Source organism: Nilaparvata lugens, chromosome 13, assembly GCF_014356525.2.
Source record: "Nilaparvata lugens isolate BPH chromosome 13, ASM1435652v1, whole genome shotgun sequence".
Lineage (NCBI taxonomy): Eukaryota > Metazoa > Arthropoda > Insecta > Hemiptera > Delphacidae > Nilaparvata > Nilaparvata lugens.
The window spans coordinates 20,068,726-20,093,770 of record NC_052516.1 but is presented as its reverse complement, the minus strand read 5'-3'; the positions used below and the strand labels follow the sequence as shown (position 1 = coordinate 20,093,770).

Below are 25,045 nucleotides of genomic sequence, written 5' to 3'. Positions count from 1 at the left end.
AGAAGAAATACTACATTATTATCACTATAATAATGTATACTAAAAACGGCATTTTGGAGAAAAACTGAAAATACAAAGTTGATTCAGCTAAAAATTTTCAGTCCAAGAATATTTTCATAAAGCAGATTATCAAATAATATCGGAGGACCGAGCTTCGCTATGGAGTGTAAAAACATAGAAAATGTGTAACGAAAGATTGAATTTATAGTTTATATTTATTTATTTATTTTCTCAGTCGTTCAATTATTTCAACAGTTATATGAGAGGAGGCACAACAGGTTTACGAATTCAAACCGAATTACCGTTTCACACTTATCGGAATTTGCCGAAAACGAAACGAACCGAATGAGTGTGAAACTAGCCTTACGGTATCGACAGACGACAATATTTCCAGCTGTTTTTCCAAGGACGTATTTATTCTTTTAAAGTCCAAAATAGGGTTATGATTTCACTATGATATAAATATAAACATAAAAACATCCAAACATATAAACAATAATTGCTCGTTTAATAGTATAGGATGAATGTTTCAAAATCAAATACACATAAAATATCACATATTATTATGAATATAATAGGAAATACTCACATGTTGAAGAAATTTTTTAAGAGGGACTGAAAAAACAAAGTTGATACTAAAAGCACAGCTGATTATTGATTTGATTGTATTATTGATCGATTGTATCACTGATTGATTGCATTATTGATTGATTGATTTCAGCCGCTGGAATGCCGCCCCTCCAGTCGGTGCTCGGAGGCAGCACTCCAACCCTGGCTGAACGGAAAGAAATGCCTCCGCTGCCACCTCCGCCGCCTCCTCCTCCGCCTCCGCCTCACAACGAGAAGAAGTCCAAGAAGGGAGCCGCCCCTCCGCCACCACCACCTCCGCCGCCTCCACCACCCCCACAACAGCAGCCTCTACCGCTGCCTCCGCCTCCCGGCTATCATCCTGTGTACTATGCTCCGCCGCCCCCAGGTACGCATTCTTATGCCTAGTTTATAGAAATTTTGATAAAACTTGAAGGGCCATTGATGTAAATTCAAGTTTATATATTACTCTGATTAAGTTGATATTACGACTCACTCTGGCGCACAAGGAATCTTCCTTTTGCCGGTGTATTTGCCTCACCTACTGTACTCATACATGTGATCATGAATTGAATCTTCATTTAATAACTATCATTTATAATATTAATAAGGATAACATTTCGTTATTATTTCTAATTATTGAATCTTCATATAATAAACTATTATAATATCATGAATAAGGATAACATTTTGCTATTATTTCTTATTAAATAACTTTTCCTTAATTTTTAGTATTTTAGTTAACGGCAGTAGCATATTCTTATATTTATTATTTGTAAAGCTTTTTTGTATTTATTTTGTCCAAATTTGATAAGATTGACCAACTACTCAGATGTCAACTTTATGTCGTGAACATAATAATAATAATAATAATTAGTTTATTTCCATATCAAGCAAGATTACAAGATTGTAACAGTCAGTTCTTCCTAATCTCTAACATTTTTTTAAAAGAAACATACTGTTCTGAACAAAGCTCAGGCTAGAGCTACCAGAGGACTGTAATTTACTATTTAAATAATCAAATACAAACAATGGGCAAAATTTAATCTTCAATTTGAGCCAGGTTATTTGTACAGTTAAACTCTGCATTAATGAACAATAAAAAAGAGCAAAAACTCACCAAATTATTCCAATCTTGACTACTTGCCCTTCGAAGCCTTTATTAGGTGTTTTGGTCAGGTTCAGGGTGGGACGAAATTTGGGAAGATAGGTTCTTGCTTCCGGGCTGCCTTTTCGCGTTCAACTTGCAGGCTATGCACTGTGTTTTGAACAAAGCTCAAACTGGATTCTTTATAAATTCAAATCCGATTCAAATTAATTCAATTCAATACTATTTACGCTGTTATATTCATAATTCACACACACGACACTCAAACAATTTACTAGAAATTTCCGATCGAAATTACATGACCGACAAACACAAATTTGGTCTTGCAACAACAACGGCTGACGAGACAAGACAGACAAAAACTAGGACGACTCATAAAAAACATCCAGAATGCCAAGCAAGCAGGACGGTTTGCGTCGGCGCAAACACAAGCCTGCTATTCGCAGAACCACAGTCTGGCATTCTGGCGCTACAATTCGAATTCTCTGGCCAGAACACATACACTTTACAGTACAAAGAAAAAGAGAGTTGAACAGTGAATCTATAAATTAAATAAATACAAAGAATATATTATTAATATAGTAATATTATATAATATACATTAATATGATCAATATTAGTAATCACTAATACTATATGTCGGCCTGTCTCCCAAGATCTTTCTTAATTGAGATTTTAATTGGTTGCCTTTCAGGGATTTGATGTGCTCTGGCAATTTATTGAAAAATATGACCCCTTTAATAAATGGATCATTCTCTGATAATTTCTTATTTACCCTTATCCTGTGATGAAATTTAGAGTTTCTGAAATGAAGTTCTACAAAAGTCTATATCCTAGTCCGAAAATATATCTCAAAAGTAAATAAATAAAATATTTTTTAATATATCTCAATATTCTATTTTGAACGAGAAAAAGTCTATTCATGTATTCAACTGGCAGCTCCTCCCCATATTTCTATACCATAGGCTAGATGAGAGTACACGATTCCATAATAAACCAGAAGAAGCCGATCTTCAGTTAAATATTTGGAAAGCCTTTTAAGAATGTAGGAATTTCTATTTATTTCCTTTGATATGCTCTTTCCAGGTCAGTTTTTCATCAATGTGAATACCAAGAAAATTTACCTTTTTCCTTACTTCTAGTGGTTCATATCTACGAGAGCAGTTTGGATCCAGTAAAAAGAGATCTTTGGATCCAAAGAGCACAACCCTGAACATTTTTCATTTATTCAATTGAGCGTTCTTGAGGATTATTTGTTTGTCTCGTTACTTATTGAAGTCTCCGTCTTCTCGTATCTCTCAACTGATTATTGCGAGGTTTGAGTGGTAGAGAGAACTTGAAAGTCTTAACTCCGACTTATGAAGGATTTTTTCATTCATTATATAGAATTGAATTTTGAAATTACCAGAATAGGTCAAGAATAAAGGACCAGAATAGAAAGGATAGAATAGAAGTTACAGAACTGTACCAAAGTGGAAAATGATATAAACGATAGGCGCTTTTTTTGCAACTCGTTAATTTTTGTTTTTTCCAGGAGTGGCACCGCCTCCAGCAGGCACCTATCCTCCCCCTGGCGGCGCCCCCATCCCGGGCCCCCTGGCTGGGCCGCCCCCCCTGCTGCGGCCCCCCGCACTGGAGCCTGTCAATGTGAGCAGCACTCCCTTCTATGCACCGCAACACACCAACTTCTATCGTCACTTGCCTCGCTAAGGTAGGCCTACACTGCTTTAATTACTCCTCTAGCTTAGGCTGGCCATCATATTTAATAATATGTTGTATTATTCTATGGAAATAAATCCAATTCAACTGCTTGGATATAATGAAATGTAGGACTATATTATTTAATGGAGGAATATAAGTAAATAAACACAAGGCTGAAGCTCATTTCACGAAAATGGTAGATACTCAGTCGATATACATTGTTGTGTCATCACAGCGAAACGCTGCCAGCAACATTTTTAAGATTAGGTTTTTTGTATCACCGATTTTTTATTGTTTATTTTTCTTCAATGATGTTGGATCATAATATTCATAATTGGATTTATAAATTCCTTTTTATAAGAGTATATTGATACTTGAAATTACACCAAAAATTGAATAATATCACAACATTTAAATTTCACTTGATAATTTTCGTGAAATGAGCCTCAACTTTGTTTTTATTCACTTATATTCCTCCATTAAATATTATAGTTCTACATTTCATTATATCCAAGCAGTTGAATTGAATTGAATTTATTTCCATAGAATAATACAACATATTATAAAATATAATACATATACCCAGGGTATATCAGCGCTACAAATGTTCAAATTAATTGAACAAGGCAATAATACATAATAGTGGGAATTATCCCCACCTCTTTGATAACTCCATTATCACTATTACTGAATACTACTATTATTATTATTATTATCATCAATTATATTAATATTATACGGAAATGTATTATTATGGTGAATGTGCAGCATACCAATACCCTGATATTGAAATAGTAATAAAATTTAACAATATTGCATTTATTTTTCAGGAAGAAAACGTGTGGGATTAGAGTGTCTCTATAACCTGAAGAAAGGACAAAATAGGAGATCGCCATTTTCAACTAGTTCTAAAAGCTCTAAACAATAGTGAACTATTAACTATAGTGCTATTAACAAATAGCACTATTAACTAGAAGTGAACAGATTTAGTGAAAAATCAGTGTTCGTGTGTGTGTAAATAGTTGAAGAAATATATATTTATTATTTTTCACTTGATGCATTGAACCAGAGTGCGATTGTATTTTATGATAGAAAGTAAATACTGTAAGTACTGTATTTATAAGTATATAAATTGATGTAGATATATAAATATAATTGTATGTGATAGTGTTGAAGTGCTGGAAGGAATAAGGTTTTCTGCACACGATAATATTGCGTCACTTGTTACTTGGGACAACTTGAAATTTTTGTGGATATGTTTGAAAAAACGTGAAACGTGCTGTATTAGAGGCTAACTCTATATCCTAAATTCAAATTTGAAAGCCTTTTTTTTATTTTTGCAACGATGTTGTATAATTGAAGGAAATACGTTTTTGGTTTGTACTTCTACATACAGTAACTGTGTTGGATTTACTATTTGCAAAATCGTAATAAATGTCTTATCTTGAATCATTGTCTTCAAGAGTGGAGAATCTTGTTTATTTTTTCAGTTGTTACTGATAATGAGACCAGTGATTAGTCTTCTGAATTAATAACTGACAATTATATGACGGTTTTACTGTTTGATATTGTATAGTGTGTTTTATTATTGAAGTTTTATAATTTTCAATTGTTTTATTCAATTTGAGGATACTTTTCATTTTATTCTGTGTTTGTTATGTGTTTTGAAAATTTTTAAGCATTGAGCATATTTGTTCGACATATTGGAGCAGTTGAGTCTTTTTCAAAAGAATTGAAATACTTTAGAACCCAATAAAATAAAATTGCTGAGAATTAAATAATATCTTTAGTTACTCAAGAGCAACAATTAATAATAATAATAATAACTCTTAATTGCTAAAACAATGCATAAAAAATAATGAATGATATCTAAATGTAGATCAATTTTAATATAACATGAATAATTTATATCACCTTTATTTGATCGGCAATAAGTACTCTCATGCAAATCTCATGCATGGAGGAGTAGTTGCAGATTAGAGAAACCAACTCTGTTGCAATAATAATTTAGTTACCTAATTTCTGTTACAGTAGTCTTTAAACTATTAGATAAAATACAATTCCAAAAGGAATTATAAAAATTTAAAATGTAAAAATATGAGTTATTATTGTAACTGTAAATATTATTACATTGTGGAAAATATATTGGAAGCTCTTAATTTCAAAATAATTTATAAAAATATATTCTTCTATTTAAAAAAGTAGCATTTGATACTGTATTGCACATTTTTCCTAAGGTCTCCATTTCTTTAACTCCAATCAGTATTTGGAATTCCATAACTGAGCTCTATTCGTTCAAAAAAGTTCTCCACTATTAGAGTGTTATTAGTTTTCAGAATCCATAGAAAAAGATAAAAGCAAGTTTACTACGAGATATAAAGATTATAGTCCTGTAAATAATTTATTTATATGTTCCTTGATAAATCCAGTCTACTTTGAAGCAATGTGGGAGAAGTCATGAAAAGAATTTTACAATAAATTATCTCGTTACGAAAAATGTGCTCAATGATTTTTTGTTTGTTTATGATGATTAACCATGGTTGAGTAAGTGATCTTACATTGAACATTATCATACTAAATTTCGAGTTTCCCGTGGATGTGACGAACAAAAACTTTCATAGACAAGGAGATAAGAACGCTGAAAACGAAAGTACAAAATGTATATTTACAATTCTATTTTGTATTATATTGTAAATGCTAATTATATGTTGTTGATAGTAAGTGAGAGGGAGAGCTTAGAAAATTAGCCTTCCATAATCTTTCAGAACTTTAATTGGAAATGATTTCAAGGAAAATTAGTAGGTAGTGAAAGCTATTTCCTTGTTGGTTTATTGAAGTTTGACATTAGATGATAATTAGATATTTGAAATAATAATTATTAGTAGATGATCTAGTTATTAATTTCCTCATTAATACCTTTTTGCGTAGCTTTTTTGCTTACATTATTTTAATTTCAATGCTGCTTTAATTAATATAAGTTAGAAGTATTTATAAGATTCTTTCCTATTTTATTTTTAACGATTTCTCCAATCTATCATGATTCTCTAGCAATTTTTGCTTGTAGTACATCTAATGTTCCATCATTTGATATTTTGCATTCGACTTCTGAAAATTAAATACTCAGCTCTTACAGTCTTTCACAGCAAGTAGTGTAATAGATGATAAATATTATTCAAATAATCCGTGGTTTACCTTGATCCTTGGTTATGAAATCATCAAATATATTTAATCAAACAACAATCCACAAAAAATATATTGAATCCTTTAATTTGGGTAAAGTTCATGATTGGATTAGACTTATCCAAACCAACACCCAAATTTATTTCGAATAACAGGGCTTTTATTTATTCTGTTCGATGCTGGAATAATCCATGATACGTTTTGTTTTGTATACCGTACTATTATAATTAATAAGGATATTAACTATGCTGTTCAATACTTGAATATATCGTAATAAGCTTTGTTTTGTATACTGTACTATTATCATTTCTTGATCTCATTTTTCAAAAGTAATTGAAGATAAATTATTATTTTTTATGAATTTATACTTAATAAATAATACGTATGTTTTACTTCGGACATAAATAAATGAAGAAAATGCTTAATCTGTAATGAGATAAAGTGAATTTACAAAAAAATTAACTCACATCAATTAAAAAATACTCAATCAAGAATATTATAATACAGTTGTTTATTAATTTCTACTGAGCTGAATTTCATTGTTCAGGTTGAGTGATATTTATATAGTTGTACAATTTTTATAGTTGTAGACTTCATATTTTTCTATTGCAGTATTGAATTCATTTCGTTATAAAATTATGTTACCAGTCATCTCAAATGAATGCACCAATTTAAGAAGAACACCCACAATTTGTAGATATGATCACTAACTGGATTTTCATTTTGAAAATAATCTTTTTTCCTGCAATTTTTATAGAAATGAGCTTGAAACATTCGTCAACTAATAACCTATTTATATTAGTAGTTATTAATGCAATAAATATTTTTCAACATTCTACATTTTAGCATCTTCTCATAGCGATATAATGTAGATATTATAAAACCGGTTCATTTTTCCACTTAATTGTATTATACGGTTTGTGATGTTTAAACATTAAATAACTCATCTAGAAAATGTAAATCCCGTTGATACAATATTTAACAATAATATAATTTTACATGTGCTTGAGAGTTTACAAATATTAGACGATGGAACAATTTTATAAGAAAACTCAAATTTGTAAATACTCATCAGGTTTGTAGGTATATGAAGTGAAAAAATATTTATTTGTACACTTATAGAGAAAAGTGCAAACTTGTTGACAAATTGATCGATATTTTATATATTTTTGTTAATTAAAAAAATGATGAAAAATGTATAAACTATGCAGATTTTGGATAAGTTATGAAGAAATAAATAATTAAATTCTTAAGAGGTAATTGTACAAAACATGAATAGTTGTGCCACTTGAAGAGGAGAACCTATTAATCTCCTCTATAGATTTCAAATTGTGGTAGTTTTTAAAATGAATTCATATTGGATATTACTTCTAGATTTAGCATTTTTTCTTATTATGTAGAGTAATATATTTGGAAACAAGCTGGAGGAAATAAACATTGAAATATTTTTTGTACATGAATAGAGGAAAGTTTTTTTTTTTTAATTACGTGTTTGTGTAAGTGTTTAGAGAGCTCAGGATGTTGGCTAATCATTCATGAACCTGTAATAATATTTTTTTGAAACACTGTTCGTAATATTATTTATTTATAAAATAATCTTATAACAAAGCGAGTTCTGTTTGCAATTAGTTTGATGCTAACCATTTTCGAATAATTGTTTTTCACAACAATTCAAATCTGATCAATTTTATTTGATTCAGAACCTAATCAAATTTAAAAATTCATCAAGATTCAACTTTTGACTGTTCTGATTAACATTTTTTATATCTTTGCAGAACATGAATAAATAATGTTCAGAGGACAAGTCAATAATAACTATCATTTTCGATTGTAAAACTCAATATATCTTTCAATTATTGATTTTAAATAGTTATTTGTGCAACTAGTGCGCTGACAGTTTGCTGCACTGAAAGAAACGTTTACGCCCGAGCCGTAGGCCAGGGCGGAATGGTTTCTTGAGTGCAGCAGAGGAACTTTGCGCACGTATTTCACATTAAATTTTCCCTACAGTTACCATTGAATATGAAAAGTTAGTAATTATGGGTAAAATTCCCTAAAATCCATCAAATGTTTTTCTGTGTAATTTTATTATTAATAAAAACCTTAATTTATTTAAAATTGAATAATGTATTAGTAAATGAATGAAGGCGGCTGTCACTCATGTGGTGGCTGTCGCTGTCATCCACTGTTGTCCACTGCCTTCATATTATTATAACGTGCACCACAGTCACTGTTACCAACTTAATTTTGATTTTCCTGCACTGGTGCTCCATATAACCTACTATTTTGCGTTGCCATGTTGCAAATATGGAGTGCAGAAAAAAATTTCCCGCACTAGAGCGGAAAAGTGAATCTTTGGGTATTGTGATCAGTACAGGAACAGAAACTTTCCGAGGTAGCTGTAGGAAAAAGTAATTTTTGTTATTCAGATGATCAGAAGAATTGACACCATGTTTTCAAATCCCAACTTTAATTTGGAATTTGACAACATACTGTTCCAATTCATAATTATTCTTTACCAATTTAATGTGGCAATAATCATTATTCTGCATACTAATTATGCATAATAATGATTATTTCGACTATAATTTGAATTTTCCCCTTTTAAATTGTTCTTCACTTTTCAATAGTTTATCATTCCAATAATAATTTAATGGGACGACTTCTTGCTTGAACTTGCTGATGAAATAGAGAATTAGTATTTTTTAAAATAAATTTTGAATTAAAATATGTGTGCAATGAAGTAGTTTTTTGAAATTTATAAGCAAATTTGTCGCTTAATATAATATTATCTCTCAGATAGCAATAAAATGTTCTAAAACGTTCACAACAGAACTCATGTTTTCTAATTTGAATTGTATAGTTATTAGATTGAATTTATCATCCATTAGGTAATTGAATCTGTAGGCGATTTTACAATAAAATTGGAATAGATTTTGAGGAAATAGTTGTACAAAGAATATTTGTAAATGAAAATGGTTTATACATTGAAAGTTTTATAAAAACTATGAAAGATTATCAGCTTATCAGATATGCTGAATAAGATATTTCGTATGATATGATCCAACTGAGTTGGTGGTGTATAGTATAAAATAATGTAGAAAATTATCATCAAAACTATTGCAAATAGAATCTTGAAAGGAAATTCCTCATTGTGTTTGATATCTCTTAGCCGTTAACTATAGATATATGATATTATAATATATGTAGTGAATTTGAAAATCATAATATAATTTGTCCAATAATAAAATTTTGAAATAGTTTATCCATCTATATTAATTAATCATTAAGTCTTTATTGATTTATGTAAATAATAATTGAAATCACACTATCTTTCAATAAAATATATATATTGATTAATGTGTTTATCAATATTCAATCCTCATTTATTAGATTATTTAGGCTCGGCTACGCAAAGGTCTGTTGAATTTTAACAGTGGTTAAATGTCACCAGAACCAATCAGAGGAGCCCTCAAAAAAGTCTTTTCTGATTGGTTCTCGTGATATTTTATTATGATTGAAATTCAACAGGTTTTCTGCCTGTTAAATTAAAATGTTCGTTTTTATGACGCATTAGTTTGTCGAACCTTACACGAGCACGCGCATTTTGCTTCTCATCACATTATTATCTATATTTTTGTATAGAAGAGTTAATATTTTTTTATTTATTTATTTACATCAATAGAAAAATTACAACATAATTATAGAGGCTTACAGCTTTATGCCAAAACAAGCCTCATTGAAAATCAATTGTTTACACAAACTGAAACTAAATTAGTAAGAAAGAAAAAACGAAAAATAGTTTGGAAGAAACATTTTAAATAGAAAATAACACAAGACAAAATAGAAAAAAGACTGAAGAAATAATAAAAAAAATAGACTAATTGAAAAAAAATAATAAGTAGCAAGCCTATTTTAAGAAGAAGAATTTGAAATTTAAATTTTTATGGTCTGCAAAATTGATTTAGCATTAATAATTTAAGAGCTTGATAACATTGTTCACTAAAATTGCGCAAATTATCAGCGAATATATTATCTAGAATCGTATTCAAAGAATTGTACAATCTAACAGTTTTTTGTAAGAAGCAATTTGCATGATGTACAGTGTATATTCTGTCCAAAGCAAAAAACATATTTAATCTAGGTCTATTTAACGGAACAAAGATACTAAATAGTTCGATAATATCCGGATCCGGAATGTCTAAATGATTATTCAATATGTTAAATAGAGCAATTGATGATATGAAATCCCGCCTGTTCTTCAACGACATAATTTTTGAAAACTGACTCTCAGACACCTCATAGAATAGTTAGTTATACGGGCATGAATGTCCATACTTCTTGTAATACATTAATCTGAGGAATTTATTTTGTATGCGTTCGATACTACTAATATATCTCTTGATAAGGACTCCAAACGACTGCACAATACTCAAGTCTACTTCTCACCAAGGCCAGATACAGCATCTTGATTAAATCAATGTCTGTGAAGTGTCTGACATTTCTCATGATAAATCCTAGCATCTCATTTGAAATATTAAGGATGTAATTAATGTGATCTCTGAAGGTGAGAGTGGAGTCTATGTAGACACCCAGATCCTTAATCACATTAACTCTTTCAAGATGTTCATCTAATAATTTGTAGTCAGCAAAAATCTGTTGCTGTCTAGTGAAGACAATAAATTTACATTTCTTCACATTTAATGGCAGATTCTTTCTTTCACTCCAATCATTCAACCTACCCAAATCCTCCTGTAACATCTGAGAGTCCTGATCATCCTGTATAGCTCGATATATTTTAACATCATCTACATAAATAAGACAATTACTGGTTTTAATACACTCTGGAATGTCATTAATAAGTAAAAGGAACAAAAGAGGCCCAAGATTACTCCCCTGGGGCACACCTGAACCACTCGTGAAACATTTTGATCTAATATTGATTAAGTACACAAAGAATAAACACTGACTAAGGTATGAGTGAAAGAAGGCAACCATTTCGGATGTGAAACCAAAGGCAAACATTCTCTGCAGAAGGATTTTGTGGTCAACCTTATCAAAAGCTCTGGAATAATCGAGGTAAATTGCATCAACACGTATGCCTTTATCAAGGTGACTTGAAATGTAATTAGTAAATAGGAGAAGATTATTGACAGTTGATCGTTTTTTAAGGAAACCATGCTGACTAACCGTTATAATGTTTTAAAATTATTGAAAATATGCTCAAACAGTACATACTCGAATACTTTTGCAGATGCATTCAAGTTGGATATTGGCCTGAAGTTTTTCAAATCATTTAATTTTCCACCCTTAGGAATTGGAGTGACTCTTGCCTCCTTCCACCTACTAGGAAACTTGTTTTTACGGATGGACAGGTTGAATAAATAGTGTAGAGGCTTAATCAAAATTTCCCCATAGCCCTTTATTATATTGGGGGGGGGGTATGCTATCTGGACCACAAGATCTTTTAGGTTTTAGGTTTTTAATAGATTCAGCTACTTCTCCCTCAGTAATTATTCTTATATTAAAAGTGTCAGACACCGTTTATTTTGAAATATTGTTATTGGGACCTACTATGTCGTCGAAAACAAAGTGAGTATCATTATCATAAACAGAGGCAAAATGATCAGCAAATGCTTAAGATACTTCTCTAGCAGGAATATTCACATTGTCAATTTCATATTCCCCAGTTACGGTTCTATTTGCTCTTCTATCCTTCACGTAGTTTCAAAAACTTTTAATGTTAGTCTTAGCACTGTTTTGTATACCTGTCATGTAGCTGTGATATGCAACTGTTATTTGAAACTTCAGTTGAGTTCGAACTTCTCGAAACCTTTCCTTATAATGATTTGAAAACTTTCTCAAACGGGCTAACTTATTTTTTAATTTGAGATTTTTTATGATACCATTGTTAAACCAACGTGGATACTTAATACTACTTATTTTATTTACTGTTGGAATACATTGATTCATAGCCTTAAGCAACAAATCATAATAATACTCAACGGCTTTATCAACATCCTCAATCAAGTATAAACTGTCCCAATCAGAATTTTGTAAAGTTATATAAAGCTTATGAAAATCTGCTTCCTTTATCGACCCACAGAAACTTGTATTTTTTGTCGATTTTTATTTGCCGTGCTGTCGCGAACAAAATCCGTCTTGCTCGGGACAAAGATTGATTTATATAGATGGGTGTATCAGATGGAAGTCCTAGATGACGTGTTGACAGTGTGCGTTTCACTCGTCTTTTCTGTAACAGTGTAACATTAACTCCTTATCAGTTCTTCGTACAAACCGCACTATTATACCAGGAGTTGACCGATTGTTCTGTTTCCTCAATCGATGGCACCCATCAATCATCTCAGCACGAACTTCCATGTCCAGTGCCTTACCAACCTCTATCATCTTATCTAAAGTGTTCTCGTTTGGAGTTTCAGGTACACCAAATATCATATACGGTAATATAATAAGCGTGGCGTCAATTGATGAAAGGTGAAATACGCATGTATTTTATTTATTCTTTACGCATGATATACATATTCTTTACTGATTCTTTACGCATGTATACATACATGTATGTATTTATGCGAATAAAAAAAAATTAACATCAAAATGTTCGTGGCGCTTATGTCTGTACGCACCTTAAGATAGAACATAAAGTTTCGAATGAAGGATTTTTTCATTTAAAAATCTTTTATCCTTGTTGATGTTTATCGATTAATGGGAACTGCTAAGGATAGGAAATACATAGTAATCTAAATAAAGAGACAATATTGGATAAAAAATTGCTTTAATAGAGTACTTGGATGCCACCTGCAGTGAAGTACAATATTATCGACAATAACATCATATTTGGTATCTGCTTCTCCTCAGAAGAGTATAGGACGGATCACAGTTTAAAGAACCCAAAAAGGGTTTGATAGATTAATGAGAGAATACGTCATCATAGGGCACCAACTCAGCAATGTTGTTGACTATGAGAGTAATGATCTGTGCGAGTGTTTCTGAGACAGCTGGTCCAAATTCCTTCAGAAGCTCTTTCCAGTTTTCATTCAGGAACGTGTTCATGTTGTCTCCTAGAAAATAAAAACAAGTTAATTGTCAATTTTGGGAATAATAATATATTGAACAAATCAAACGAAATATTATTCTCTTCAAATAGTTTCAACAAAGTGTGCTGTACATAGGACATAGGAAAGAATAATATCTGACTAATGAATAACCAGTAGTTCTGTGAACAGTAGACCTCACGCAGTATTCTCATCCACAAGTACCTGATTGAAACTATAGACCTTATTTATGGAAATACAGCAATAGACTGGCTTCTCCACACATCTGTGTAATCACTTGTCAGCTGATTTATGATGAATAATTCTATAGCCTGTTTCCTGTATAGGGCTACTTGTAATATTGATATAAAGAAAATAAAAATCTCAGTACCCTTTTTTAAAATATTTTATCACGACATTTTTCGGTCATTTATGCCATTTTCAAGTGATATCACTTCCAAATTATAAGTGATTTTCAAGTGATATCACTTGAAAATGGCATAAATGACCGAAACATGTCGTGATAAAATATTTTAAAAAAAGGGTACTGAGATTTTTATTTTCTTTATATTCTATAGTCTGATTTTTATTCTAATATTGGCGTATGGAGGAAGCTCCCTTTCCCTTTTATATTATCCTTGAAATGCAAAATTTCCAAAAACCTTATATATACGTCGACGTGCTATTAAAAAAGGAACATACCTGTCAAATTTCATAAAAATCTATTACCGCGTTTCGCCGTAAATGCGCAACATAAAAACATATAAACATTCAAACATTTAAACATTAAGAGAAATGCCAAACCGTCGACTTGAATCTTAGACCTCACTTCGCTCGGTCAATAATTATTGACAGAATAGCTGAACACTGTTGTCAGAGATGTTGATTTTTTTAATCTAGAGACTAGTTATCTTTTCTACTAAAATGTGATATTGCAATCCGTTCAAATTCGCCCTATACCATGGGATATCTTCTTATATGCTATCAAGGTAGAAGTCTATGTTCTTCATCTAATTTTGCTTTTAATAAAATAGCCATGTAAGTAATAAGTCCAAAATCGTATGATATAAATTAGCGGTCTTCATCGTAATAGCCTACTTAAGTACCGTATAAGTTTAGAAAGCAGTAAGTAAAGCCTGCCCCTTGTGACTTTTAATAGAAGGTTGAAGTTATGGCTGAACTCCAATCACTTCTATTCAATTAATGAATTCAGGGAGGCCAACCTAAATTCAATGATTGCCAGCTAATCTGTACAGTAATTACTTTATCTATTATATTCGCAAGTTACCCACATCACATTTTTAGGCTGTACTAATTTCATCTCTAAGGATTAAAAGCTATGTGTATTTTCCATGAATTATGACGTTTATTGTTCATATTTCCAAAGAAATAGTTTGGTGCATCTGTGATAATAATTCAATTTGATAATATATAAATGTTATTGTAATAATATGACTCATCTGTAATATGATCTAGCCTAATGTATTAATGTATTTTTTTGACTGAAATAAATCATTGAATCATTGGAATAGGAAATGTTTTGGATGAAGCCCAAGTCTGTTGGACCTCTCCAATAGATTATACAGTAATATTATATTGTTCATGATGAAATACTTTTTTGCTATTGAATAGAACGACTTACTAGCAGTCGAAATTCATTATTGAAGAAATTTGACAGCTGAACGTTTTGTTTGATAAAAAGTGATTCAATAGTAAGCAGTTCGTACCATATAACAACATTGAAGAATGATGAAATACTTGAGTATGAGTTTAGAATAGGAAATGTTTTTGATACAGCCCAAGTTTGTTGGACCTCTTCAAAAGTGCATACAGTAATTGTACTTGATGGAATAGATAAATATTGATAAAATGTTGTTACCTAGAAGTTTGTCTCCGTTGAAGAGGTTTGTCAGCTTGAATGTGATGCCGTCGGTCTCAATGTCCAGGACGGGGTTCACCAGCTTCAGATGGTCCTTGCCGTTCCTCTTCTCAACTTCGAAATCAGCGTTGTACTTCAATCCAACGTTGGCTGCAATAATAAACAATTAGTTTCAGTGGCTCTGAAGGAAGAATGTTTCTCACATTAGAGAAGGGTAGGCTAGAGATGGACTTGGTATTAACAAGAACAAAACCAAGTACATTAAAGCTACCTCAGCTCTGACAAGGAGAACGAATGATGATTTTGAAGTTGACGAATATACTATCTTGAAAATGTTGAAACAAAATTGCATATCTCGGCACAGAGCTCAATTTTGGTAACAACCTCAGAATTGAAATTAGAAGACAACAGAGCATATATGCATATATACTATCTTGAAAATGTTGAAACAAAATTGTATATCTCGGCCCAGAGCTCAATTTGGGTAACAACCTCAGAAGTGAAATTAGAAGACAACAGAGCATATATGCGAACAAAAATATGATGAAATCTAGACTTATATCATAGTGGATTGAAATGAAAATCTACCGAACTCTGATAAGATCGTTAGTGACATATGGCTGGCTGTGAAGCACGGGTTCTTAGTTCTCAAAACATAAATTCATTGAGGATCTTTGAAAGGAGAATTCTAATAGGAACATGGTCCAATATATGAAGAAGAAGAATGGAGAATAAGAAACAATGCAGAGGTCAATGCCATCTTGCAAGGGAGGGATATAGTAACGTATAAAGTCTAGAAGAAGTAGTCTTAGTTGGCTGGGCCATGTACAACGAATGGAGCAAAGCAGAACACAGAAACAGATGCTTGTTGGTCGAATGTAAGGAGCCAGGAGAAGAGGTCACCCCAGAACCCGCTGGCTTCAAGATATGGAGAGAGATCTGGGAGTGAGAAACTGGAGGAGCCGAGCAAGTGATTGGAGGCGAATTGTTGAGGAGGCCAATGTCCATTGTCCACGTAGGGCTGTAGCACTTCATAAGTAAGCAAGCAAGTTTTATAAAAAAAAGGTAAATTAAAGTAGGAAATGGATTTTGTCTCACCTATATTTATAATAACAATAACTATTTTCAATAATAGTAGATTTACTTGAACAGTTGTCGAATCTACTGCATGTGCATTTTCAATTGAAAGGACTTTGGAAATCTAAAGCCAAGAAAAAAGAAACAGTTATAACAGAGTTGTTCTCCGAGTCTAAAGGTAACGCTTCCGTCCGGTTACGATTCGTAAAGTGAGGTCCACGTTATAATGTCAGTGAAAAAGATAGGACAACAGCGTTGCCATTCACTACCCTCTTTAGAAGGTAGATGATTCCGGTATTTCTGATTGCTGATAGGTACATTTTGATGTATTAACTTGTAATTCTTGTCAAGAATAATCAATTAACCTATATTTAATCGTCGAGAACATTTTTCCAATGATTAAATAATTAATTTGCATGATTGAAATTAAATATTTTGCCAACTAATTATATTTATACATTGTTGAAAACGATCTGGCTTCGTTGTGGAGGTATAAAAGGATAGTGCTATCTACTCTGTCGAATGATAGACTAGGATAGCAACACCAATGTTAATCAAATGCTGCCATTATAACGAGGACCTCAGTACAATTTCCCGAATAAAGCAATAAAAGTCTATAAACGTTCTAGTTAGAAATAATGATCAATTATTAATTTTTAGGCGGAGCAATTATATTTGTAACTAGCAGGTAACCTGTGCTCCGCAAGGGTCCAATTGGAAACTTGACAAACTGAAAACTTGGCCTAGTGAAATATTGAAGAATTTAAAATAGGCCTATACCGTCCTCGGTGAATTGAAAATCTATATGTTAAATTTCAAGTTAATCAGTTGAGTAGTTCAGACGTGATTATGCGTCACTCGTGAATTTCCCATCTCGTACCATATACGTGAATAAGCCAATCTCGTACGGTACGTGTATAAGCCAATTCTTTCCCATCTCGTACGGTACGTGTATAAGCCAATTCTTTCCCTCCTTATATATAGATAAGTCGGGAGAAATATGATAAATGAATATTAGTGACTCACTGAGATTGATATCTGCATCACCGTCTCCAGTGATAGGCAAAACAAGCACTTTTCCAGATGCCTTGTATTTTCCCTTCATCTGCACTTTTGGCACTCTGCCTTGCAAGAACACCTTATTCTTGTCAAAATCGAACCTGAAGCAAACATAAGAAAGACCAATTATAATATTAAAAATATATTAAAACTTGTGAAATGTGAACAAAATTCCATATTATTATTGTTTAGTTATTGTATTTTATTCTTTCTGAATTTTCAAAATACTGTATTTATAATGCTGTTTTTTAATATAACGTATTTCTGTTTATTAGTAACGATTTTGAGAAAACTTTGAAAATTGATTGAACATTCAATTCAATTCAATTTATTCAATTCAATTCAATTTATTTTTTCCTTCTGAATACAATTCAAAGCAGTTACATAGAATCTTGAGCAATAAAGTTTATACAATTCAAGAAACGATATAATATACTTACTAAAAACAAACAACAAAATATAGAACTATACTAAACAATAAAACTCTTGAGCTATCACAATTTTATTCTTGTATAAAATTCTTGTATCAGATAGGAAAGAGCTTACATAGGCAACAAAGGCCTGTGCGTAAGCTCGAGTTATCATAACAATATGCGTTATATCTATAATTATAAAGAGAGATCTCAATTTTTATAAGAGATCTAAACATACCGAAACTAGTTGTTATTTTATTTTATATAAAGAAGTTTCTAAAGGGTAGGCCTACTATGGCATTATATTTTAACTAATAAGATGCTGTTTTATTCACTTTTCCTTTATTGGGCTACAACTAAATTATCGAAAGTGCATTAAGTGATTTTGCACTTGAAAATGGTTTCAATGAGTCGAAACATGTTGTGAATTAATAAAATTTAAAGAGGGTACTTCATAGTTTCATTACATTTAAATATGCATTTTTTATATGGAGGCATACTGTATACAGGTACGGTAACGATTCATGTTCGAAGGGGTATTAAAATTTAATCAAAATGTCTCAATAAAAATGTCTCATCGCAACAAAAATTCACTCAAGATGTCTCAATAAAACCAAGTAAAATATTGACACACGGTCAATATTCAAGCGGTGATCTTGACATGTGAAAACGATTACTCTCAATACAGGTATCTTACCGGTAGGCCTGTGTGTTATTTATGTTACCTCTACCTCTTGTTTTGTTTAATGCCTGAGAAACCATTACAAGAATACTGATCACTGATAACCGATAACCGGTTCTCCTTGCTTTAATCTACGTCCATATGTTTTCAATTGGATGAACAATAAAATTATATAAAAACAAGATCAATAAAATCACAGACTGGCTAATTAATGCTTTTACAAGCTAGCCAGGTATTGTTACCAATAATACATTCATTAAGTTGGATAACTGCGGCTTTTTTGAGTACCTCTAGTGCTTGGAAGTTTTGTACTGAAGTTCGTACAGAAGCAGAAGTTATTTTATCATGTTATTCAAACAGAAGTTATTCATGAATATTTTTATGTTAACGATCTTAAGAGTTGAACAATATTATGTAGTCACAACGTGTCGATTCAAACAAAGAAACCGGTGGAAAGGTCAGTTATTGAGTTGATTTGAAATCGAGGCTGGGTTTATTCCTTGTTGGTACATTATCAGTTTATAATAATTAATTTTTAAGTACCCAGTATAATTAGTTTTATACTATTCTATCGATATTGATGATATATATGGCTCCGTATTCTATCATGCTATATGGTTCTTTAAGTCTAATCTAGGTAAAATTTCTATATTGATAAGAAAAAACATATATAATGCCTATATTTCCATTTATATTAAGTTAACTCACATCTAAAACCTCATATACTGTAATTGAATTTGTTCCATTATTATTGTTTTGAGGATCGAATAATTTTCATATATAATTATTCATAGAATAATTGATAAATAGAGAATAATTGTTTATAGAACGAATAATTTAAAGAAAAATCTTTAGAATTGTATTAAATAATATTCTTCTTAAAAGAAATCAATTTTGGGCCCTTAATAAAACGAAAGCATAATATTTGCTTCTTATTTGAAGATTTCAATTTATTATTATAACACCAATAGTTCTTTCTTCCAATTTTGTAGAATTATTAGCCTATATCAAGCCAAGACATTAGATTGATAATGGTTGAAAATTATTAAAAGAGATTTTAAAACTATTTTATTTCAAACATAAATGTTTTGAACATCTGTCAGGGGCTTTAGATAAACTCTAACAATAGAAATATATTGAATCCAAAATTTAACTATTGAATCAAAAATTTATTCAATTTTGAACAAGAACGTTTTGAACAGTTATTAGGGATGATACCGTATACAAAATCATTATTGGATTTGAATTTATAAAACAATAAGTTGTAAATTTGTGCCAAATAGATTTGACTTAAAAGTACCACTCACTTGATATCTTCCAGTTGAACTCCTTCTAGGCCGTAAAATTTGCATTTTTCGCAGACCAGTTGAAGTCCAATCTTGGCTTGAGGTCCATCTCCAACAACAATCTTCTCAACCTCCAGGGGCTGCATGTTAGGAATACGATATTTGCCATCACCTGATCACGGTTGAATCAATCAAATTAAACTTATCACTCAATCAAGGTTAAATCAAATTACATTTAAATTGCCATAGCATAATCAAGATTAAATAAATAAAATTGTTATTTCCTTCACATAATGGAAATTACAATCACCTCTCTTGGACTATTTTTCAATCAAAATTCGGGAATGGAATAGTAAGGGCTATAAGCCTTTGTTTCCATTTCCAATAATTTTATGATTATGTGTGATATTGTCTCTGTTGAATGAATAAATAAATAATCAAGATTGAATAAATGGAATAGTCATTTACATCAGATATAATCAAGATTGAATAAGTAAAATTGTAATTTCAATCACATAATCAGTATTAAACAGATGGAATTGTGATTGTCATCTCATAATCAATATAAAAATAATTTTCAAAATTTTGAAAGCTATTGATAAGTGGTCAATTTTAATTAGAATGATCTCTTCCAAAGATTAACAGAAGATTTGTGAAGAATTAATTAATGTACATCAATTTTTTGCTTCAATTATTGTTGCCTGAAATATTAAAAGATATGACCTTCACATAAGAGATTCTCTTCCTTGAAATTACTTGAAGCGTTGAATTTACTCTTTGAATTATGATGATGAGGATGGCTAATAAGTGAATTATTAAACGTTTCATGACCTTCCCACAACAAAGAACTGTTTCTTCTACAGTTTTATTTATTGTTTACAATTGTTTATCATTTTCAATTACTTGGACTTTCGAAATTGAATTTTCAATATTCACTCATTATTTAATAGCCTAAATTAATTCATTCACTATTTTTTTACTCCGAGGAAATTAGATTTCTCACCTTTCAGAATTTTTGGAATGGCTTCTTTTCCATGTTCCAGTGCGCATTTATTGAAATTTGCGTCTCTCGGGCATGGTTTGATGTATGTTGCTGAAAAATAAAATGAGAAATGGTAAAAAATCAATATAGCAGCATTGCAAAAGATACGAATAGAACTCAATATTCTTTGATATAATTATAATAATACATTCCAAGTACACGGAACGGTACCTAGCATAAAATAAATATTTATGCTCTTTACTCTGTGTACTCTGTACACGTGTGGCTTTTTCTACTGTATATTGTGACTTATTCCATTATCAATTCAATTAAAAAAAATTGATTAAGAAATAATGAGCTCCGTATTTAAAAAACAAGATGATTATTAGAATATTAAAATAAGCTTCAAATAAATCAGTGATAATTTGCCACAAAAACATGTTAAATGTTGAAAAAGAGCGCGTAATTTGCCAGCCAATCTGAATATCAATGAATATTCATAATTTCCAGTTCTATTGAAATACCGGTATCTTTTATTGTGGTTGAAATGTATACATAGTAGGTAATTCAAGAATTATGGTTCGGGATAGTTCATGTTTATTTATAAACAAGTCTGAGTACAGGCCTACTAAAAAAATATTATTGTTTTATATCAAATAGATTTTAGCTTATTGGTTAACGCCCAGTAGAATGGGTGCTATTTTAAATATTGTAAACTTAATATTACCACTGTTTATGGAGAGTGAAGTTTTTTCATTATGAACAAGTAGTATGAATCATAAATAGTCTATTACATGACAATGTGATCAAGGAATCTACCTACTAGGCCTATTACTATTATTGTATGATACCTACATAAATTTATATCTCAAAAAAAATTATAACAGGAGTTCTAGCCAATTCCAGCTAATTTTTTCTCTATTTAACAAATTAATAATGAGAATAACATTATATCATCCTTAGTTGATATGTGATCTCATCAAAAATATTTCATCATTAATATTTTCATTTAGAAGTTGATCGAACATGTTTTTCTACACAAATAAGTTCTGTAATAACGTAGGCTATGTTGATGGAAAAATCTATCAACCAGTTCTTCAAGTTACTGGATATAAGATCGCATTGCTGTCGCGTAAGAATGAAAATGAAACGAAAACTGATTGAAGAATAAAAGAACAATTGCAGTGTTACACAAGCCATACACTATGTTGCCTGAGTACTCGAAGAGTTGCTTCCTCGTATTTACAAACAATAAATTGAAATAAAAACGTAGACAATAATAATTATTGTAAAAAATCAACTATGATTCACATTTCTTTCAGTTCCTGAGCTTTCAAGATTCCTGGACTGATGCTTCGCACCTGCTTGGCATGGGAAAATTATCATTGCATTGCTTCAAAGTATGTTTTGTAATACAAAGCAAAGTATTACTTTGTATTGATACAAAGAAATGGTAATAATACGACTGAGTCTATTGACAAAAATGGAAATTTCTATGAACTTTTCTATCAAATAAATTTCACCATACTTCTATAATCATATGTATTCTTCATTCTCTTAATATTCATTACTCACGGTATTGACAGTTATTACTTTTACGGAATTACAACACAATAATTATTATCTAGAATACAGTAAAGAGTTCACAACATATCTCTCAGGAGCCTACGATATTTTCTATAGCTATTGTCTCTTTTCTGTATAGGACTACTTGTAATATAAATATAAATAAAAATAAAAATCTCAGTACCCTTTTTTGAATTATTTTATCACAACATGTTTCAACATTGATGACATTTTCCATAGCTATTATAAGAATTTTTTGATTCAAATCTTGATTGATGCATTCTTATAAATAATTAATTGGAAATGCATTCTTATTAATTAATTAATTTTAATAATTTATTGAATTTTATCAATACTCTAATTTAAAACAATAGGAGTACGTTGTCAGTATCCAGTCTTCCGGAAAAGCTTCAAGAAAAATAACAGGTTTGTTTATCAATTGATTCAGTTGAGATTTTTCTTTTCTTTAAATTATACTTGAAGCAATCGCTGTTTTTGGACCTACGTTCGAAGTATAAATTGAAACAAAATCGTTAACTATATATTTATTTCATCCTATCATATACAAATCTTTTATATCTATTACATGCCTGATCACAATGCATGTGTTGTGTGTAGGCTATCCACTGTTATGTTACTACTGTAACTTACTCAATTATTCAAGCTCACTATCATTGTCAGCTCATTATCAGCGAGTTCTTCTTAAAGGACCGCTTTTTACATATTCTATTTTAAGTTCAATTATTAATTTTATGATTTTCTACCACAATCGGTGAATTATAATGTATAGAATAATATAATTGTGGGTTAATTTTATTAAAATTCAAATGATTATTATCATCATTGTGTTTTTATTATATTACCTTGTATTTTTCTATATACATATAATAATAATAATAATATTGCATACCTAGTTATTCTTTTCACCTACATTTTCAAGGAATTATTGAATTAGTATCTAATGAAGTGGTTTCTACTGCGTTGAAAAAATAAATTGCTGAGAGAAATATTAATTCATTATGTGATTATGTTGAATATAAAATTATATTTTCAAAAGAGATTATTGTTAAATTTTAAAAGTTTTCAAAAAACTTCAATCTGAATGAAGTTACTTCATTAGAAAGATTGTGTATTTGATTGATATGCACATTTAAAAAAATTCAAAGTCGAAACAAAATTTATAGATTTCCAACTTTAATCACTAATAGCAAAGATGCACTCCAAATTGATGTATCTCGCTTCCATCAATGAAATTTTAGATTTTTAAAAGACTTTTCTTGCCTGTTCCACACAATATTATAATTAATATTATTCATGTCCCGTTTTCATAAATAGATTCTCATTTTGTCTTCAATTAACTTACACAGCTTTTTAAAATCTCAAGCATCAATTTTCGAATCTCCATAGCTTCTTATCCCAAGCATCTATTACACATTATAGTAGGCCTTCTTTAAGTGATCTTAAACTTTATCAGAAATCTATCGCAAATAATGAATTATTTATAGAATATAGAATATTACAAGTGCCGTAGTGAAATCAAATTCTGATCTTATTTTATTTTTTAGTACATATTACAGTTTCATAATATTCTCAATCATCTCATAAGTGAAAATGATCTACGAAGAATGAGATGTTACCGTATATTCACTAAAAAATTAAGTTTATATAGCAACTTTTAATTCAACGAATAACTAAAATATAAAATCCACCGAAAATTTTAAAATGTTACTGTAGGTATAAATTTAAAAAATCAAAATACCCAGAATACAGGCATTGTACATGTAATGTTACTGTATATAACATTAAAAAAATGTTTATATAGCTACTACGATTTGGCTAATTCAACGAATAACCAAAATAGAGAAAACGAACTTTTACTATAAAATTGATAAAATGGATTTTTTTTAATTGATTGATAACTTATCTAATTAACAGAATGGAATTACTATATTAATTAAATGAAAACGAAATTACTCACGTAGTTTTAGAGCAAGAGATAAGCCACACAGGGCTGAGAAAAAAAGAAACACTAGCGCACTCTTCATGATGTGAATTGGTTGACTGATGTTCAGTGCTGGAGTCTGAGTCCAGTGTGAATGCTGTGGCTGAGTGACGGTCGCTTATAAGAGATACAGATAACAGCCATGGCCTTCATCATTTGCCGGCTCAGTAAGAAGATCATGAACTTGGCCCCTGGAGGGGCTACCGGCTTCTTCTTCTTCTTCTTTTCTTCTTCTTTTTTCTCTTCTTCATTTTCTTCTCTTCTCCTCCTCGTCCACCTCGTCCTCCTCGTTCTTTACACCCTCCTTTTCATTTTCCTCCTCCCTACTTTTAATTAAAAGAATATTCGTTAATATCCTTTTCCAAGGATCGACAATAAAATCAAATTTATTTGTTCTTTCAATGCAAATTAATATTTTGTTGAAACTCAGCTGATTTATGTAGTTACCGGCACATTATTACAATATTTTA

General features: G+C 30.7%; 2 protein-coding genes across 2 annotated transcripts in view; one reads left to right on the top strand and one right to left on the bottom strand.

Annotated features, from left to right (window-relative positions):
• LOC111049998 (histone-lysine N-methyltransferase set-26) overlaps positions 1–9,379 on the top strand; it is a 65,925-nt gene extending 56,546 nt beyond the window's left edge. The window contains exons 25-27 of the mRNA XM_039440383.1: positions 722–976; positions 3,231–3,407; positions 4,228–9,379. Of these exons, the coding sequence (XP_039296317.1) occupies positions 722–976; positions 3,231–3,406 (431 nt within the window). The 3' untranslated portion in view covers position 3,407; positions 4,228–9,379. The remainder of the gene's footprint in view (positions 1–721; positions 977–3,230; positions 3,408–4,227) is intronic.
• A 3,974-nt stretch (positions 9,380–13,353) lies between these two features.
• Positions 13,354–24,744, bottom strand: LOC111050000 (protein takeout). Its single transcript, XM_022336223.2, has 6 exons — positions 24,552–24,744; positions 21,029–21,118; positions 20,047–20,197; positions 17,612–17,745; positions 15,509–15,658; positions 13,354–13,656 (listed from the first exon to the last, which is right to left on the bottom strand). The coding sequence occupies exons 1-6, from the start codon at positions 24,616–24,618 to the stop codon at positions 13,505–13,507; spliced, it is 744 nt and encodes a 247-aa protein (XP_022191915.2). The 5' UTR covers positions 24,619–24,744; the 3' UTR covers positions 13,354–13,504.
• Positions 24,745–25,045: the final 301 nt, after the last annotated feature.